Source organism: Cyprinus carpio, chromosome A24, assembly GCF_018340385.1.
Source record: "Cyprinus carpio isolate SPL01 chromosome A24, ASM1834038v1, whole genome shotgun sequence".
NCBI lineage: Eukaryota > Metazoa > Chordata > Actinopteri > Cypriniformes > Cyprinidae > Cyprinus > Cyprinus carpio.
Window position 1 is genome coordinate 16,849,598 of NC_056595.1, and position 20,954 is coordinate 16,870,551.

Genomic DNA, 20,954 nt, shown 5'->3' on the forward strand with positions numbered 1-20,954 from the left:
CACACACACACACGTTTACTTAGCTATCTAAATACAAAACTGTGCAAACTGTGTATTCTATCGCCCTAAACCAACCCTACACTTTACAGAAAACTTTCTGCATTTTTACAATTTAAAAAAAAAACTTTACTTTATTTTTATACCAGTTTTTTATTTTTGTACGTGTTTTAAGGGAGGTTTTTGAAGATTTTGTCAGGTTTAGTTCACTTTTGGGTACAAATTTGTCCCCAAAATATGGTTAAGTAGGTACACACACACACACACACACATGTGCTGTATATCTCAGTATAATAATGTAAGCGGATACATACTGTAAACCAGTAAACTATATAAATTATAAATAAGGAAAGATCAAGGTGTGATACGTTTTATTTTTTTTTATGTCAATATCTCATGGTTTGGCAACTTCAAAGCAGCTGATTCATGCACCTTTCTTCAAATGTCTTTTGAAGTGCTGAATTTCAGTATTAACCCATCATTTTCTGTATAATCAAAAACGTAATCAACATTCCAAGATTTTCTGATGATAGATAGAGAGAAAGATAGATAGATAGACAGACAGACAGATAGAAACTTACATCTTTCAAGAAATTTGTTCTTATTGGTCCTGAAGCAATCCAGTGCATCTGAAGTTTTACACTACAGCATCATGATATCACCACCAAACATCAAAAGTACTGAACTCACATGCAAAGCTCACTAGCACCCTGAGTATACAAGATGGTAGAGTATTTTAAGCAACATACTCAGGAGGTACAGATCTTTTGAGTCACTACTGTACAGGTATAAGGATGCTGAATTATCTTGCTTTGTGTTGTTCTTTATGGTTGCTCGGTTTTCTTGATCTGCATAGAGCTGTGTGCAATTATGTCATATTATAACAAAACAATACAGAAAAAAATCCATGAAGAATTAAAAGCACTATGCTATTTAACACAATGAAATTGTGCACTTTTAATTCCCTTTTTAAACTTTTACACAATAAATTACATTAGAAGTACACGTTTTTTTTATGTATATGTCCCCATAACGTCTAACTGCTGTTGACTAATAATACATTAATGCCAGTATAACAGTGTTATGGTGGAATAATATCACATTTTACATCTATTCATATCCACTTTCAGACTACAAAGCTTGGATTGCAGAGACGACGCGGAGAAGTCATGGATTTACACAATATACTGTTTGCAAACCCCAGCAATACAGTACAGCACAATTAGCAGACTCAGCACATAATTGCTCGGTTTACTAGTCATTTATGCCACCCAAATTAAAACAAATTACACAATGGATCTGCTACAATTGTCACGGTGCATCACTTATCATCAGTGCTACAGGTGTTTAACAAGAATAAGAAGACCACTAGGACTGCGCTAATACAGTTGCTTTGTTTGTTGATACTAAGCTGAAATGGTGTGAAATATAATATCTACAAGGATCAGGCGAACCTTATTTTATGTGTGTGGGAATCAACTGTGAGGTTATCCCTTCTTTGCTATTAACACATTATTTGACATTCAGTTCTTGTTCTTCTGTTTAGAGGTTATTCAGGAAGCTGCTGAGGCACAAAGGGCTGGTCTCATCTTTTAGCTCAACTCCAATTCATCAGTTCACTCCAGCCCCATGCTTCAATAGTGTCTGAAACAGAAAAAACAACAAATATGAGATGGTTAAGCTAAAGGGATAGCTTACCCACAAAATGAATATTCTGTCCTCATTTGCTCACTATCATTTTGGTTCAAACCTGAGTTTCTTTAAACAATGAAAATGGCCAATTAGTGAAAGAGTTGTTCTTTTGAGTCATGAATGAATCAGTTGCTCGGGTTAACCAAACTAGTCTGAATGATTAATTCATTAATCAGACTTTGCTACTGACCTCATGAACGTGTAATTTTGTGTTCCACAGAATAATAAAAAAGTCATACAGGTTTGAAATAACATGAAGGTGAGTAAACGATGACTGAACTTCCATTTTTGGGTGAACTGTCCATTTAAGGAATTACACTACAGGCAAAAATATTTGGTCAGTTTTGAGATTTTGGGCTATTTGGCTTTTCATTACATGTTGTTTCAGACTAGTGAAAATAAAACATGTTTTTTTTGCTTGTTGTTTCAGACTAGTGAAAAGAATAGATTTCAATTACAATACCTATTTTATTGCTGCTTTCGTTTTTTTTTTAGTTTTATTGTTTTGTGTTTGAATTATAATATTTAGTTTTATTGATTTGAGTGATTATTATCTTATTCAGCAGCACTGATTTTATAAAACATTCTTTTCCCAAAAATTCTGTCTGTAACAGACTTTTCTGATTCATGGAGTGATAAATAGAAACCCAGATCCCCTCAGTAAAAACCTTTGACTTAGCAATCACCTTTGCATTAGATATTGAGCTTGTCTGAGGTCGGTCTAAGACTCTGGAAAAGTGATGAGTCAATAGTAGCGCTACTGCAATCCTGGATCAGATTCTTGTTGCAGTCACCAAAAGCTGGAGCAGCAGACACTTTGGGATGCGAGACCTGCCCCGTCAGAATGTGGATATCACCCAAAGCCACAGAAGTCAGGCTGTTCAGTGAGATCTCGCTGATGGGGGAATATTCTGAAGCAAGCTCTTCTCTGGACACTGGGCTGCAATGACAAGTATTTTAGTTTATTACAGGGACTGACAATATTTTATCAATGTCGTTAGCATGCTAAAATCAGACCTACTTTTTCTGAAATAACGTAGCATGATTTTGTTGAAGGCTAACCTGACATCCATGGACTGGACCCCATCCGAGAGATCATCTGCCCCGCAGCTCTTTGTCTCCAGTGGCAAAAGGCATATGATTGGAGACTCAGATGTTGTCTTTGGTGGACTGATAATCGCTGTGTTACCTGTTGCACAAGATTAATGTAGTTTAACCCAAAAGAAAAAAACAAATTCAAAGCTATTTTACCGGATTATCAACATTCTATTTTTTGTGGAAGAAACAGAAAAAAATAATTTCAGTTCTTAATTACACCACCTGATGGCGCCTTCTTTCTACAGTATAGACCAAATAGATTTTCCACATGCTGAGTCACTCAGCAAGAGACTAATAATAAAGAGCATGTGTTTGTTTGACTGAATTTACACAGTGAAAAGGAGGGTTAAATGTTACTACACGCCCACTGTAGAACTGTATTGTGATACGGGTCATTTCAGTACCTTCAGTTTCCAAGGGAGATGGTGAGATGGACTGGGAAACAGATATGGGTGATGGGACTTCCATCTGCACTTCTTCTTTCTATTCAAAAACATGACATGCAATATTATTTGCTGCAGTTAGTAAATCTTTGTCATCTGATAATTTAATTGGCCTGGAGAGAATTTATTTACCTTTTCTCCATCAGGCTTTCTTGTCCTTTTCATTATCTCCTCAATACGCTGCCAAAATCACATTCAAACATCATACATCATTAACACCTTTAATTAAAACATGACCTCAAAACAAGTTTCTTTTTTTCTTAGTATAAGACAAAGTGACAAATAAAGTATTTTCTGATGTTATGTTTTGGTTATTTTTTCAACCCCTCCCAAAAACCAGATGGTGTTTGAATAGCCAATCAATTCCTGGATAAATGGATAAAATCACACTTTGATTATTGAAAACTCAAATATGTTGCAAACACCGTTTCTTGTTGACTCTGCACACTCTTCAATGTTTGAATTAAGTTTTAATTAAGTATTTAATGTTTGAATTTAGTTTTTATTATTAAATAAATGTGTTTATAGATTTGTAGTTATTAGAGTTTTCTACTTATTATTTACTTGACATTGAACTTGCATTTTAATAGTGTCAGTATGAATACATTTTCCATGTATTGGTTGATTCTAAACATAAACAGAAAAGAGAAGAACCTTCTTCCTTTGAAGTCTCTCCTGCTCCTCTTGAATTTTCAGAAGCTCTCGCTCCTGTCTCTTCCGTTCAGCCTCTCTGTGAACGCGCTGCACTGCTTCCTCCCTCTGCCAAACATCATGACACATCACATCTCCAACTATATCACATTCATCCCTACAGATATTCACAGCTACAGAAGACAGATTGGTGCTGCATGTGTCTGGATGGGTGAGTATGCTAAATGTGTCTTGATGAGTCAGTTTTATTTCTGTGCCGTTTCACTGACCTTTTTGTAATTATGTAATTATTACTTGATGATTTTTTGTTTGTTTGTTTTTTTTTGTTTGTTTGTTTATATGGGTTTATTGATATGAGTTTAATAGATCTTTTTTAAATCTATTAAAATCTAAATACATCTAATCAAGTATAATATAACATAATATAAAGTTAATTTCTAATCTATTAAAAAAAATCTATAAAATTTTCAGCAGCCTCAGACTTTTAGTTCCCACTGTTTGAACAATTAATATAATTAATTGGTTTTAATGTAATGTAATGTATATATATTACATATTTCCCTCTGACCTGTCTGTCCAGATCATCCTGGAGCTCCTTCCAGCGTTGTTCCTTTTGGTGCCTGTCTTCCAGCTCTCTTTGACAGCGCTCCTCCTCCTGCCTCTGTCTTTTCTCCTCTGCCTCTCGAGCTGCCTGTTCCTGCCGCTGTCTCTCCTCTTCCTGCTGCCTCTGGAGCTCCTCAGCCCTGAGCCTGAGATTCATGGAGAAGATGATATATAATACGGAAGCAAACACATAAATGGGACACACAGACCCTGGAGACACACAGTATCTCTACCTTTCCTCTTCTAGGCGTTGCTTTTCTTCCTGCTCCTTCTGTACTCTTGCCAGGCGCCGTCTCTCCGTCAGCAGCCTGGAGGCCTCCTCGGCATCAGTGGTGCCTGCTTTCCCATTGGGAGTTACTGGAGACTCTGAAACACAAAGCAGGAGGCACTTAGTCCACGTCACGTGATTGAGATCCCATTGGCACAGTTTTTAAATCAGAAAAAAGTCAGTCATATAAAATGATGAAAGAATGAGTATTGTTATTGTTAAGTGAAAATAAATCTTAAACTATTACAACTGTATAACTGAAATAAAATTAAATTTTTTTTTTGAAAACTTACACTTAAAAAATGAAAATAAGAAATGTTACCTTGACAAATGAAAAAAGATAAGATTAAGTTGAAGTACTAAAATTACTAAAATTAAAATAAACATGTATAATATAAATAAATATATAATATATACAAAATTATTTAAATATAAAATCAAATCTAAAACTAATAAAATTGACGAAATTACTAAAACTTGACCTAAAATTAAACCTGAAAATATAAAAATAAAATAAAGTTCAAAATAATAATAAATTATAATATCTATAATAGTTTATAAATAAAATAAAATAAAACTAGACAGAATTAAATGGGACTAAATGAACTATTCCTTTAAAAGGACAACACCTGCATTATGTCCAAATTCCTTGCTTGCAGATTTTGTGATTTTCTCTGTTCTGGAGGTCTTTTTCTCTAGAGTGCTGTAGCCTTTAATCTCCATGGACCCTTTCTCCTCTCCTTCCCACCTCTTGTTTTCTAAACTTGGTGTTGTGGCTCTGTGCTTCATCGGGGAAGGGGGGTATTGACCCGTGGCTGGGGACTGGATGCGGCTCTTACAGGACTTTGATCTAATTGCAAATGAAAAAAACAAAACAAATATACACTCAGTCTAAAGTCTTTAAATAGTCTAAATAAATAATGACAACAAGAAAATAATTTGATAAAATACAAAACCTCTTCGGTGTACTGGGGTTCTTGTGGGTAGAAGAATTTCTGGTGGGTGTTGTTGGAGACTCAAGTTTTTTTGTAGATGAGTCGGCTAAGGTTTGAGCGATGCTCTTTTCGGGTCTCTCAGTCTAAACACCCAAAACAGATAGCAGGATTATGCATTTGTCCAATTCACTGTTCTAACAAATCCACAAAGCTATAAAAAACTCTCTCAGCCAAACCAGAAAACTTTAATATAAAAAAGTAGATTTTCTCAGTAACACTTTACAATAAGAATCAATTTCATAAAATGTGTTAACCTGTTCTGACTATTGACAACAATTAGCAGCATTTATTAAATTATGTTAATGTTAATTTATATTTATTGTTCACGGCTGAATCCTGTGTGTTCATAATACATTATCTTATTTATATTTGAAATAGCATTATATTTTAAAATGCATTTTATGTTTATGTAAACTAACTTTAATAATTGCAGAAGTATTGTTCATTCATGAAAACTAATGGATTAAGTGACATTTGTACCTTCTAGAATGTTCAAGATATATAATGTAGGCCTACACACTTTAGAAATACATTCTGAAGTATACAAAAAAGTATAATCTACATGCATTATATATCTGTCAAAAGGCCTGCAGGACATTCACACTCCCTGGTTCAAAAATCTACAGCTATAAATCCATGACTGAAACTGGACATGCACAGATCTGTGCAATGCAGTTGCTAGGAGACCAGCTCCTCTGTGGGTTGTGTCCCATTGTGCTTTTGCACCAAATATAAATATCTGAGCTATCTGACAAAATGTTGATCACATCCATGCAGATCAGACCTGAGGGCTATTCGGGATTATGGCTGCTCTGGTGTCGTCCAGCTGTCCGTAGAACGACGTGCTAACCTTCTTTCGCTCGGCTCTACTGGGTGAAGCCCTGTAAGGAGACCTGTGAGGGCTGGAGGAGGCTATTCGGGAACAAAGACAAGACACTGAGGGGCCAGAGGTCACAAGAAGACAAAGGAGAAAATAGGGGTGGGGCAGAAATTGCAATCAATTAAATTTTAGTGAAGGTTAATGCAAAAACACTTGCCTTTCTCTGTCACATTGGGCAAAATAGCAGAGGAGGAGGAGAGATGCCTGCTCAGAACAGAGTCTGGGGACTCGGGCGGAATCATAAAATCTTGAACTGCAGTGAAATGTATTACGAAAGGTTCCAGGGAGAAAGAAAACACAGGCACATGCGATCAGACACTATCATAATGATGTTCATTCACCCAGAGACTTACAGATACAAGTTATTTTGAAGATAAATGCCAGAGGCTTTCTTTCTGATTAATAATTAGTGGCCATTTGGGTATGAATATTTACACTGATCAAAGAATTTCATGAGCAGCAGGCTCATTTTCATATGAGGTAGATTTCTGGCAGATAGTTTATGTAGCTCATGTGTGATGTTGCAGGGGAGTTTGCTAAGCTGGCCTGCATTTAAAATGAGCTGACAGATGAGACCCCCTGTGCATTCTTTAGGGGGTGCAGTGCAGCTGTAGGCGGATCCGGATTACACTTCTTTTCTTGTGCATCCTGTTCATTTTTTAGGTGGTGAAGTGTATGTGTGGGTGGATAGCTGATGCATCTAAACTCTATGTCCTGGTATGGGACCTATGTTTGGTTTTAAATCCAGACAGTTCAATTTCCTCATTAATACAATGTTTACATTCACCTTAAAGGAAAAGGCACTCACAGTAAAAAAAAAACTCTAAATACAATCACAAAAAAAAGAAAGGAGGTGCTTGCCCGTGCAAAACCTGATAATAGGGTGTTGCCAGGGCGCTGCAGCATAAATACAGGCTACAGTTGCTGACAAACATACACTCCAAAGAATATAATGATGATTACAATTAGAACTGTAGATTTTGTGAGGAAAATGTGATTGGTGCTTGACTTTGCAAAAGTTGCCACCATTTTTGACGTTGTGTTTGGTTTGCAGGGTGCTGCTAAGATGTTCTAAATGTGCTAAAATTGGTGTTTGGGGGTCCGTGGAAAAATCGAGAGACCATTTTTCTGTGGATAACACTATAATAGTGTATTTGTTTGAAAATGTGCTTATCTGTCTTTTTATATTACAATAATATTTTTAAGATAATATTTATATAACTTTATTCGACTTCAGCACAATATACATTTATACAATATATAATGGAAAACAATATGAAAGCCAATTATTTATTATTAAGTTAATTATTAACTTAATATTATTATTAAGTTAATATATATTTGCTATATTGCTGTTTGGTTGCTATAGTGTTCTAAATGATTCAAGGGTGTTCTGATGATTCTGGTCCCTAGATACATTCACGTCCCTCATTCAATGTTTTTGTTTTGTTTTATAATCTGTCAGGCACAAATCTGAAGTCAGTTCACTTAGAAATGATGTGAAATAAGCAGAAAATTATTAGATAAACAATAACATTAGTGATGCCTTAGCAAGCACCATAAATAATAAAACTCACCAAAATAAACAAGAAAACAACACAGAGCAAAAAAAACATCCATGGATAAGGCCAATATACACTGCTGTTCAAACGTTTGGGGTCAGTAAGATTTATTTTTTATTTTTTTTTTATTTTATAGTTTTTTTTAGTTTTGTTGAGTTTGGATTGATTTTAAGTGATAGTAAGATTTCTATTTCAACTAAATTCTGTTCTTTTATCCTCTTTATTCATCAAAGAATCCTGAAAAACTGTATCATGGTTTCCAAAAATATATTAAGCAGCACCACTCTTTTCAACACTGATAACAATAAGAAATGTCTCTTGATCACCAGGTCAGCATTTTAGAATGACTTCTGAAGGATCATGTGACATATTTCACAATATTACATATTTTACTGTATTTATGATCAAATAAATGAAGCTTTGGTGAACATAAGACTTTTTAAAAATCTTACTGACCCTAAACACTTGAATATCAGTGTAGATCTTAGGACACATATAACCTACACCTACAAAATCTCATGCAACCACAGCATCTGAATCACTTTGAATCTTAAGGGAAGTAAACGGGGATGACACAAAAAGCAGCAGGAAGTCAGTACCGTTCCTGGATTTGCTGGCAGGAGGGTGAGCAGCGGGGTCATTGGTTAAGGAGGCTGGCAGGAGAGGGCGGGGCAATCTTAGGGTCACCTGTGCGGCAGGTGATGCAAAGCAGAGAAAGTACAGGTGCATGAGCACAGAGTATTTCACAAGATCACAGTGAATATTATGAGAAGTCATAAGAGTGTGTCCCTGTGAAATACTGATATATGCTGTCAGCAGTTTTTTCCTCTGACGGGAAGCTGCATAATTTCCAGCAGGGCATTTTTCTTTGTATGTATATACAGTATATATATATATATAAAAAAGTAATTTCGCTAATAAACCAGGATGGTAATATGAACCACTGCAAGATGAAACAACCCAGAGCACAGCATGCAGCTGATGCGATGATATCAGGTTATCAGAGAGCCTAATGTTTTCCAAGGGCGACCATAATCTCATTCTCAATTGTTCGCCCTTGTCCACAAAGCAAAACAGACGCTACATGCATGTTGTCTAGATATATTATCAGACTGACTCAGGACCAGGCTTAAGGCTCTGCTCTTGAACAGTGTAAATAATTGATGTAGTTATGAATGCACCACAGATTCAGGGTGGTGCTTTCACATCTGTCTTGAAAGCAGCATTATTTTCTTGATTTGATTTACCTGAGCCTCAGGTCTACTGAGGAGTTATACACTGAAAAAAATAGGTGTAAAAACAATTTTAACTCAGAAATCACTAGTAAATTTCACCATATCAAAGAAACTGCAAGTAACACATTAAATTGAACATGAGACATTGAAAGTAGAAAGGCTGAAATAGCCTTTTCTTGTAAAACATACTCCAGTAAAATAAAGGCTTGTGTATTTGAAATGTTCAGGGAAAAAAGGTATTACTTAAGGTCATTTGTAAGGATGTGATAGAGAGTTTAGGCTTAGGCTTGTGTGTCTAATATACCCTGTACATTCACAGTGACAGCACAGTTTACGTGTTTGTTCTCTAGCTAAAACAGCCCAAATTGCCTCTTGCCCCCAGGCAGCTATTGCACAGATGATTTATAATGCGTACGAGTCTGTGATCGGTCGCTGACAGCGCTAACCTTGAGACAGAGTGTTTTTATGTGACTGGGGCGATACCTTGAGATCAAAAACAGCTCGATGTCTCAGAGTGACACTGCAGCTCCCTCATAAAACAGCTGCATTTTCATCCCACAGCTGCTGTATTAGTCAATATCCCAGTTGGTTTTAAAACAAAAGGGCTGCAGTGCAGTTCCCACACCCTGTTTTCCTATCTCTCCATCCATTCCTGCTACCCACGGCTCTGAGAGTAGTTCACACAAGGGACCCTCCACGCCCTCGCAAGCACACACACACTCACCCTCGCAGACTCCTGGAGGTCCGCCCCAGGTCCAGCGTTTGGGCCTTTGGTCCGCCTGCAGGTTCCGCCCCATGGAACGTCGCATCAGGGCCTCCAGTCGCTCCTGCTCGTTGCGTTCCAAAACAGGAAAGAAAAGAGACTCTTTGACAGAGCTCTCGCTGCGGCGGCGAGTAGACGGGGATGAGGCTGGCTGCTCCATGGCGACCACCTCTCCTATCCGTCTCTGACTCTCCCTCTCTCCCTGCGCTTCCTCCTCGTATGCGTATGTGGAAAATGACTAGGGCCTTGCCTTCTGTTTCTTCCTCTCTCTCCCTTGCACTCAGTGACTCTCTTTTTGTATCTCTCTCCTCCTAGGTGACTGTGTGTTTAAGAGAGCGTACAGCCAGACGGAGGAGAGAATGGCCATAACTCCACCCACATCCTCCCCCCTCAGCAGACATAAATGTTGTGTGCACACACACAGAGTATTTTAATGACACAGGTTGCATCAGTGAAAATAGGAAAGCCTATATGTATTTTCCTGAATTTCTCTGTACCCCACCACAGTCTCTGCATTACCTCTAACCAGTATAACCTTGTTTCTCCTTTTATTTTTAACATTTGGATTAATTTAGCATAACTCATAACCCTTTCCAAAGCATATGTAAAATAAACAATTAAATAGCTTCCCAGGAAAAAACTCACATAAGCAATAAAATCAAGTGAAATAGGATGGCTCTCTTGAGTACTTCATTCTAAATGGTCAACACTGTATTAAATATTTTTGCATATTGACTATTATAATTTAAATGCTATACACTGGGGCGGTCATATATATACAGTATATATATCTATCTGACCACCCCAGGTCACCATACAGTAGATACATACAGTAGCTGTTCCAGTTTATCTCATGTCATTCTGTAGTTTACGAAAAAAAAAACTGTATTTACAAAGGGATTCCTTGTGAAAAAGAAGAGCACTTAACTGTATTGCACTTGTAGTGTACTTCGAATCTTAAAAGTATCTATTTTAAAAACTGTTCTTGCAGATAATAGAATATTTAAGAAATGAAATAAAAATGACAACAAAATGAAGCATACTTTTAAAAAGTGCACTTAGTAATAATGTCAAATTAAAAGTTTTACTTCAAAGTACATACTGAATCAGTTTCACTAATCTTAGACTTATTTTGATGTGTTGAATGACAAAGCACATGTAAGGTACTTGACTATAATTTGAAACTGTAGTGTTTTATTTAATACAAGTTTCAACAGAAATGACATTAAAGTATCATTTGGTTTACCATAAATGCTTGTTAATGTTCAGCAGTACAGTTTAACCATATTTCAAAGACAAAGTAATTATTAAATTACATATAAATATGTACTTAAGTCCTATGTGAGTCTAAAAGCACTAATTCAGCTAATTGCATTTCATATCAAATTAAAATACAATACATTTTCATTTAATTTCAATTATGCAGCTAAGTGCCAGAAACCATTACATTCAATTTGCACTTAATTATAATTTTTTTAAGTATATTATTTCTGTAATAAGTGCTCTGTTTTTTTTTTAAAGTGTACTAATTCACGAGAGATAAATCACCCAAAATGAACACTCTGTCATCATTTACTCACAATCATATTATCCCAAACCCCATGATATTATTTCTTCCGTGGATTTAAAAAGATGAATTTTCAGAGAACATTCTAGTTGCTCTTTTCCATATAATGAAAGTAAATGGGGACTAGAACTCTCAAGGTCTAAATCACGTGTAATTAAATTGGATCTTGAATAGTATTGTTAAAGTTTACGTTTCAATTCGTGTCGATGTTCAGAGTATTTTGAGGTTGTAAGTTGGCTTTGTGTGGGGATTTTATTGAGATTTACGGTAGCTTTGTTTGTAGAATAGACCTTAAATTCAAACACCATTGTTTATTCTGAAGATGTACGGTAGCTTTGTGTTGTTATTTTGTATTTTGTATGGTGCATTCTTATTATGTTTTTTTATATGGTTATTTGTCATTTTGATTTTGTTGGTTAAAATTTTGTGTGGAGTTTACTTTAATTATAAGGAAAAGCACAAGGCAGGCTATTCTTCAAAAATTCACCTAGACCCATCTTAATTAGTAAGCCATGTAATCAGGAATAATGTAGTCATAATCACAAATAAAACCTTTAGGGTGATGCAAAACCCCTCTTGCATCTTGCATTCTTCTTTGACATTTTGATTTTTAAAATTTGATTAATCTGATGAAGAAGACTGCAAAAAGGTGATGAATGACTTTGAGCAAACATAAAACTAGGTGGCTCATGCTGCATATTGTATGCAGGTGGACGTAAGGAGGCCAGGCTACTGCAAAATATTTGACACCAATGCAGATGCCAAGGAGCCAGAATTAATTTAAATCCAAACACTGGCCAAGATCATTGGATTATTTTGAATATGAAAAGTGGCCGGTGTACGTAAGGAGGCCAGGCTACTGCAAAATATTTGACACCACAAAACTAATAATACATTTATAAATCTAAACCCCTGTAAAAAATAGGCATCTGTATGATGTCAGCATCACAAACTGAACATCTTGAGCTAATATAAAAATAGCTACTGACAACCTCGTATTGTGCTTTTGCTTGTTTTCTTTTATATTATGATGTTGGCAGACTTGTATTGTGCTTTTGCATATTTTCAGCTAAAATCTGTTTATTGGCATTCCACCTTTGTCAGTTGCTTGCAAAATGGTTTCTCTACACTTAAAAAAATCAAAAGGATTCCACCTTTGTCAGTTGCTTGACTTTGGCTTTCATGTTGCATTATGAAAAATGATGGGATGGTTATTTTTTCTTATAGAATTTGTTATTTTGCTTTGGTTTTAATTTTTTGTGTGTAATTTCATGTTTGGATATAAAGATTTTTAAAATACTCTCTGGATCTTCCATTGTTTGGATGAAAAGCTAGTCTCTTTTCTTTCAAAAAAGGAAAGAAAAAAATCTTACTGACCCCAAATTTTTGAATTTGGTTGCATATTAATTTACATTGAAGTATTTTAATAGCTAAAAATTACATAAGTATTTTTATAGATGAAGATTACTGGTAAACAAAATTTAAGAGGTATTTTAATTTGTATAAATTACATACACCATATTAATGATGAAAATAAGATAATTTTAGAATGATATTACAATAAAAAAAAAATCTTACTGACCCCAAACTTTCAACAGTAGTGCATATTACTTACATTTTTCCCTATTTGCTGCATTTGAAAAAAAAAACCCTTCATATCTGTCCTATGCTAAAAATTACATTTAAAGATGAAAAAAAAAAAGAATGCAGAGATAAGAAGCTATATGAGAAAAAAACCCTTCATTTCTGTCCTATGAGTGTTTAGCAGCGGAACGACGTAGCATCTCCTTCTGCCGCTGCTCCTCCAGACGCTTCCCTCGCTCCACCAGAGAGCGCTCATACTTCTGCTGTGCGCGCTGTTCCTTCTCCAAGAGAGCTTGCTCCTGCACAGCTAGATACAAGGTAAGGGTGTATGGGATCAATTTTCTGCCAAAAATATTGTAGTCACAAAAAAACAAAAAACAAAAACAAATGAAAACGTCAAACCAAAAAACAAACAAAAAAATGTTTTTTTCCACATTAGCAAACAATGGTCAGTCACGGATTGAAAAATAATAAGCGTAAATATATAAATTAACAATGCATTTAAAAAAAAATTATATGCATGAATCAAAAGTGAAATATTAATGCTAAATTATCCGACTTGCACACAAAATCATGTTTTCCTTTGTTATATTTCTAGCGACCCGTCACCGTTATATTCACCTATATTTATGCTTCTTATTTTTTATCTGTGACTTCAATACTTTTGGCAGAAAATTTATCCCATAGGGGCGAACACAGGTAAGTCTATAGATTGCCCAGATACTGGAAAGGCCAAGCCTCTCCCTACCTGCTGACAATACTGATTCATCTGTGCTAAGCACTTAGTGGTATATCAGAAGTCTTCCGCTGCTCAAGAACCATCGGATTTAGTGATGAATGGAGCAGTAGTCTATTGCCCTGGAATAAACCTCTGCTTTAGCTTATCCACAAGATTGTCACGAAATCCATTCAGGAATTAAACATTGGTTCTAAACAAGGCAAGATGTTTTAGACAATTTAGAAAGTAACATATCATTTCCTTGTTGACAGTAATAACTGAATAAAAGACTTGCGGCTCACCTTTGCTCCTATCTTTCTCCTCTCTTTTATCTTTGGCCAGTCGAATTCTGTCCTTCTTCGAGCCTCCATCTTTGCATGAGAAAGGAAACAAAATGTTGAAATGCACATAAACAGCGAACACACCTTTAGGAGTCTGTGCAATCTTCTCTCAAACCAACGATGTAACCAAATATTCAAGTCCCTCAGTGTCTATGGTTTTAGCCCAGTTACAAACTGGTGGAAACCACTGGCTTTAATTGTGTAATATTATGCAAATACATGCAAAGTCAAAAGGCTCCAGGGGAACACAAACACATTTTTTTTTTTGGAGCACAGTCTGTTAGATCCCTGTTAGCTTCAAATCTAAAGCACATTTTTGCTTTAGTTTTTAAAGGAAAAGGTATTTATATCAGGCAGTATGCATTGTTAAATCATTATAAGAATCTTTCAATAAACAAAAGAATCTAATCAATAAACCCAGTATCAAACACATTTATTTTGATCTCTCTGTTTGAAAAATAACTATAAATAGCTTGCAGTGGAAACCAGGGATAGTTGTCCGTCAAATGCACATCCATAACTATAAGATTTTGAAATGTGTTTTCTATGGCAGCGATTTTGTACTTTAGTTTCAAATATTTTTGCAAATTGTCTTAAATTAGAACCGGCTGTTTCAAATGCTACACAATTTATTAATTTGTCTGCTAAAACAGTGGTTTGATCTTTGTTTCTTGAATTGTTTTATTTTTCATGATTGATTTAAATGTAGCCGAGAAAAGCCTATAGTAGGCTGCATAATGGCAGATACCAATTTGCCCCATGTAATGTGACAACTTGTCCTGCTACTGGGGCATGTTGTAAAAAGGTCTGCTTGGTTTCATGAGGGTTACGCACTCTTCACCTAGACAGGTCAGTCAGGTTTCCCGTCTTCCTCTCACCTCAGCAGCCTGTTTCCATGACGACAGCTCAAGAAGCCCACTTTTACAGTTATCCGTTCCTCAATACTGTCATATCTGGGTGAGGCTTCTTTTTAAAGATTTGGGTGATGATTTTTTTTAACGCTTTCCCAGTTAATCCTCAATAGTTTGTAATTTGGGAGTTTATCGATGGGAGTTTTCCAACGATCAATATCAAGATGACATTCCGCCCCAATGTATTCAAATATCAATCACTATTTAAGTTGAAGAAAAGAAGAAGAAAAAAACCCCGACGGAAAACTAAACACAGTTTCACAGATTCATCCGAACACCACCTTGGTCTTCGAGCAGATATTACTGGCGAAGGCTGAAGGCAGTCACAAGAGCGCGAGGTTCTAATAAATTATGACACGCTCGATCAATTGCCGCGTGCACGCGCGGGTAATCAATGCACACAAGAGCAATGCATTACGTCATAGTTTACATTGCGCTATATTTGGAAAGCTGAGCACAGGGCAGAAATTGGCCATTTATTTCCCCTGGAGACGTTTAATTAAACGTGCCTAGAAATATATAGACACAGCCTACTTCAGTTATCACAAAAGGGTGCCACGGGATGCCACTTTTTTCTAATTAACAATATGGCCATTGTATTATAATTGAGAGGTAAAGACTGCTCAAACATGCAAATATCTGGCTGGATTATGTGCATGCAAAATGTGCTCAATCAGATCATCTTTAAAGACTTCTAGAACAGACATCAATTTAGAGAAGTGTGATTGAATTTTCTAGTAACGGACAATTTTAAACAAACCAAATATGACATTATGGAATATATGGTCTATTTGCAGACCACAGTATTATCCACCAAGTTTGTATTAACATATAAGCATGAAGACGCATCACGCATGTGCTATAGACTACCCCTCTGACTAATATCACTCAAGCCTATGGCTAGACACACACTTACTATAAATATACTGCTTTTTTTTTAAACCGATAGAACTCAAAACATCTGCAACAAAAACAATACATTACATCATTTTGGACATTACATAAATACCGGAGGTAAAAAAATTTTCCCCACAAGATGGAGAAACCTGGTGTATAGTAATAAAAAAATATTAAGGACGATGACTGACATTTCAAAGGCTTAAAATACACATTTCTAGGATTTTGAATGTTGTTGAATTTTATTTAAAAATCACAGGTTTTCTGATCAAAAGCAGCAGAGGACAAAAAGCAACCATCATAAGCTCATCAAAACAATACACCTAAAATTAACAAGTTATAACCAACAACCAACATGCTCATTCAAAAGGACCAATCTGCAAGAATACAATCAATAAACTCTCATAATTCTTGCATTAATAGGCCTATTTGCATACAAAAATACTTCCTTATTTGCTTTGTGAGCTAGCTTAGAAAGTAAAAAATGTTTCCATTTTCATCTTACAAATATTTCAGTTGCTGATGTTTACTGTATTGTAGTATCAAGCTATTACGTTGTAACTAAGTAACAACTGGAAAGAAATACATAGAGCTTCAAGATTAATTACTTTCATAAATTCAGCAGCCCTGTAAAATGAGTATTCAATTGTTTTCATCATTTGAAGTAGACAAGAACACAAAAAATTAGGATGGGTTAAAACAAAGAGCTAATCAGAAAGGCTTTCTGAACAAACACATCATCCAATGCATCATCGTGTGACCAGTAAATCATAAGACTTCAAAAACTTTCCAAAAGACCAGAGACATTTTAGAGGTATCAGCTTTTACCATAAGAGTTTCTCTCACTTTTACAGAGCTTTTGAACATGTCTGTTATGATACAGACTGCAAGACCAAACATAAAATTGGTTATCTTTTTATTGCGAATCCATAGATTCTGTACTGTAACTAAATTCCACTTGATGTGAAAGCAATATAAATACATTAAAAGATAACAAAATTGATTGAAGGTGACAATGCAGTCATGTGTTTAGTCAGTGAAACCTAAAACTTGAGCCTCCGTGTACATAATGATGGAGGGGTTACTTCAGGGGGGATGTGAGGATGTTGTCGCTTCGGGTTGATAAACATTCACTTCCCAGTGTTTTCCTTTTAGATCTGGGGAAGGAATTTGGTATTGTGAGGACAAAACACTGATTGATGCTCTGACTACTTACATCATGTCTCCATTTCAATTAAAGAATCAAAACGTTGAGTTTTTTTTCTTAATCTTAAACTTCAGATGAACATAAGAGTGTTTTAGTACTTACATCATCAATGTCCTCATCGTCATCACCAATATCATCGAACTGAATCTCGTCGTCATCACCAGGCCCGAAGGTATCAGTCTCGTTGATTTTGGCTGCAAGGCACCAACAGTAAGAATTTAATGACATGGCATTTAATACAGTGCAGCAAAAAGATCAGCATATTGTAAGCCAAGAACCATCTAGAAGGTTTCTCAGATGAAATATACTCACCGTGTTCTGGAAGCTCTCCATAGGCTTTCAGACTCCGAGCCTCATCAGCATTATACTTCAAAATGACATCTGCTTTGTTATCCTGAGAAGACATTTCAGAATTTATAATGTCAGATATTAACTCCATAAGAAGCTCTTGGATAAAAGAACTCTGAAGTTTCACCAGCAGCATGAATCTTATTCTTAAACTACAAGAGTAACGCTTTTTTAAATGGCTAAATATTGTAATTTCTTTCCAGGCTAACAAAAGACATTTATATTCAAAATGTTACACATTTATATTAAATCACAAAATATGATTATTTGTATTATGTATAGCAACATCATTGTATTATTATATACAATTACATTAAAATAAGAATAATTTAAACCTGATAATCCCTTAATCCAGGGAATATACAGAATTATGTTTTTTATTATATTTTATAATTTAATTATAAAACAATTACATTAAATATTGAACAAACTCGGTAGTCCATTATTCTGTAAATCTTTTAATTATATTGTAGCTAAATTATTTATTACATTAGTATAATTTTATTAAATAAAGAAATATTTAACAAACCTGGTAGTCCCTTAATCCAATGAGAATAATGTCTGACGTGTTAATCCACACCTACATTAAAAAACAAAAAACAACAACAAATAAGACAAACATCTTTGGACTTTCGCTAAAGAGCGATATAAAATTAATTTCATATTTTGTCCTTTGCTGAAGTTTTCCAGCTTTTTTTTATAAAATCCATGCCTAAAATTAGTTACATCAGTTGGTTTCATCAAACAATAATGACTGGATTGGCCTAAACATTTCTGTTAGTGCAGACAGCCAAGCTCATTCACAAAGTGATGGAAATGCTGAATCCGCATTCAATCTGAAGCTCCACAGACTGGATCTGTAAAGTGCACCTTTTTCCGGAGCTTTCCTCGGATGTGACAAAGCCGCTTGACTCCATCAAAACACATGGCCTCCAATCTCCCATTTCCCAACATCTTGATGACCTGAGCATATTCTAGAAGATAGAAGCAGCTTTTACGAAAAACGATACAGCTAAAAGCAGATGTTTTGAAGTGAAGGCAGTGCCCTACATCATGAACGCTCATTATAAGAGTATTACAACTCACCTTGTCCATCCTCTTTAAACACCAGCTCCCTTTTCTCAGATTCATTCTCATTCTTACCACGTCGCCGATTCTTTCCTCCTTTACCTTGATACAGAGAAATAAATGCATTCTTATTAACACACTGCAGAGTCCAGTGACAATAACAAAATGTTGCCTAATGACTGAGCAAAGTACACACATTCAGCAGAATACCTGGAACATTAAAGACATATTAAACCATTGTTAATTTCATGTGTATTGGTGGGGCAACTTTAGCATGTATGATGCCTTTTACAAATATTAGGTTAATAATTAACGTAATAATTTTATAGTCAATAAAGATCAAAATAATTGTAACTGGTCCTGTAATGTTACTTGCCTAACACACATAGCGGCCGAGCGCATCCTTTTCATTACCTGACAGCACCTTTTATTTAATATTATGAACTTAAAGGCATCAAATACAGAACCAAAACCGAATTCAACTGCCAAAATTAAAAATAAAACATTGACAATAAACTTCTACATTCAAGATCAAGCGCGACAGCTCACGTTACCTTGTTTGCTAAATTCAAGGCTAACATCTCACACGACTGTCTTCAGAATCCACCTTACCTTTGTTTTTCGGCATATTCTTTAAACGACGTGGACGGCTAACGTGTAATGTTCAGAAACGTAAGGAAATTATAACAACGTGTCAAATATTTTGCTTCTCAAACGTGCAGTTGTGAGAAGATCAACGCCGCTAGCGAGAAACGCTGACAAAGACGCATGCGCAGATGGCCTCGTTCAACAGCGCGAAACTTTATTCACAAACGCAATCAGCTCAGGATATGATGATATTAAAATAAAATTAATATGATATATTAACTCATTTTTGAATAGGTCAGAAAAACTAAAACATTTTTAAGAGAAAAGGAAAAATTACAGATATTTTTTGTAAAGCTAAAAGTATATATATAAACAAGGATACAATTACAGTTTTAAAGCAAGGTGAGCTTGATAAAAATACATGTAAAAAAAAAAATGGTTAACGAGGTAAGGTGATAATTATATATAAAAACTAATCACGAGGTATTGTCTTCCTATCCGGTAGGTGGCGACATTATCATAATTGTGTGACATCTGGAAAAACATTGCGCTTTGTTTTGAACATCTTTTCCCGTACTTTATAAAATTGGCTGTAAAAGTATTGGTGTCTGTGGCTAAATTGGAACTCAATTGAGACATGTGAAGCCCGTTTTTAGCGATTTGTTAGAACTTCCGTTTCTGACGCGCAGACTCAAACTAAGCTTGATGACGTCAGCAACCTGTCTGACAGATGTAAAACCTTCTAGTAGCTGTGCGTGAAAACTGCCATCGTTAATCTTGCAGAGACTGATAGTTTGAGTGGGGAGTTCTTTGGCGTGAGTGAGCAGGAGTAAGTATTCTGATTAATTATTTTGTATAGTATTTTAAAAATGTAAGGCCAGTACGCCATATCTCTTGACGTCTCCCCGATTGCCTGCGAGCTTCTCCTCCTGTCTGTACGGTAATTTCTCTACTGTGCGACAGAGAGTCGAGTGGTTATGACGCAATCGTTAGCCTATTTTTACAAAAACTGTTTCTACGGGGCCATAATGTAACATAGAAGGTAATGGAGCCTTTATTCATTGTCGTGTTATCTTTAGAAATAAATAATGGACAAATGGAGTCTTTAAACGCCTCAGATGTAAAGTTATTCGCTGTCAAAGTGACGCAAAAATGAATGGGAGTCAATGGGATGCTAACGCAAGTGAAGTTCTGCTACAAGATGGCGGCACGCAGCCGACTTCAACTTCCGGTCGACTTCTTTGCCCCCTGCTACAAGATGGTTTATATTTGAAGATTTTTAATTTGGGTTGATTTATTATGATCAAGGGATTAATATTATTTTGATTATGTAAATTAAATATAAGCAAAATATGACATTTACATTACATAAATTACATATAAAGTGCATAATTTATATATATCTAAAGATATTTAGAACTGCAGATGGTAAGTGAAACCATAGACATATAAATAGGTATTTATATGTCTATGAGTGAAACGGTCAAATGTTTGTTTTTTTGGCATTCGGCGCTCAAGTGCTCGTCACTCTTTAGCTC

General features: G+C 35.5%; 2 protein-coding genes across 2 annotated transcripts; both read right to left on the bottom strand.

Annotated features, from left to right (window-relative positions):
• Positions 1 to 351: 351 nt before the first annotated feature.
• map7d2b (MAP7 domain containing 2b) lies at positions 352 to 16,080 on the bottom strand. The gene is given in 19 exon segments (XM_042714909.1): positions 352 to 1,641; positions 2,376 to 2,629; positions 2,752 to 2,878; positions 3,192 to 3,270; positions 3,363 to 3,410; positions 3,885 to 3,989; positions 4,450 to 4,630; positions 4,718 to 4,850; positions 5,382 to 5,602; positions 5,709 to 5,830; positions 6,532 to 6,659; positions 6,785 to 6,880; positions 8,789 to 8,847; positions 8,849 to 8,876; positions 10,149 to 10,251; positions 10,377 to 10,404; positions 13,510 to 13,645; positions 14,359 to 14,503; positions 16,069 to 16,080. Coding segments are annotated over 18 exon segments (1,998 nt in total). The 3' UTR covers positions 352 to 1,641; positions 2,376 to 2,382.
• A 1,024-nt stretch (positions 16,081 to 17,104) lies between these two features.
• eif1axb (eukaryotic translation initiation factor 1A X-linked b) lies at positions 17,105 to 19,603 on the bottom strand. The gene is made up of 7 exons (XM_042714406.1): positions 19,441 to 19,603; positions 18,847 to 18,930; positions 18,631 to 18,734; positions 18,290 to 18,340; positions 17,725 to 17,806; positions 17,515 to 17,606; positions 17,105 to 17,362 (listed from the first exon to the last, which is right to left on the bottom strand). The coding sequence occupies exons 1-7, from the start codon at positions 19,454 to 19,456 to the stop codon at positions 17,357 to 17,359; spliced, it is 435 nt and encodes a 144-aa protein (XP_042570340.1). The 5' UTR covers positions 19,457 to 19,603; the 3' UTR covers positions 17,105 to 17,356.
• Positions 19,604 to 20,954: the final 1,351 nt, after the last annotated feature.

What these genes read in the sequence shown, in the direction of transcription:
- eif1axb (XM_042714406.1), bottom strand. An exon ending in GTTTAAAGAGGATGGACAAG is followed by an intron (nt 18,735 to 18,846) that starts GTGAGTTGTAAT and finishes TCTATCTTCTAG; the next exon opens with AATATGCTCAGGTCATCAAG. An exon ending in GAGGAAAGCTCCGGAAAAAG is followed by an intron (nt 18,341 to 18,630) that starts GTGCACTTTACA and finishes TTTTTAATGTAG; the next exon opens with GTGTGGATTAACACGTCAGA.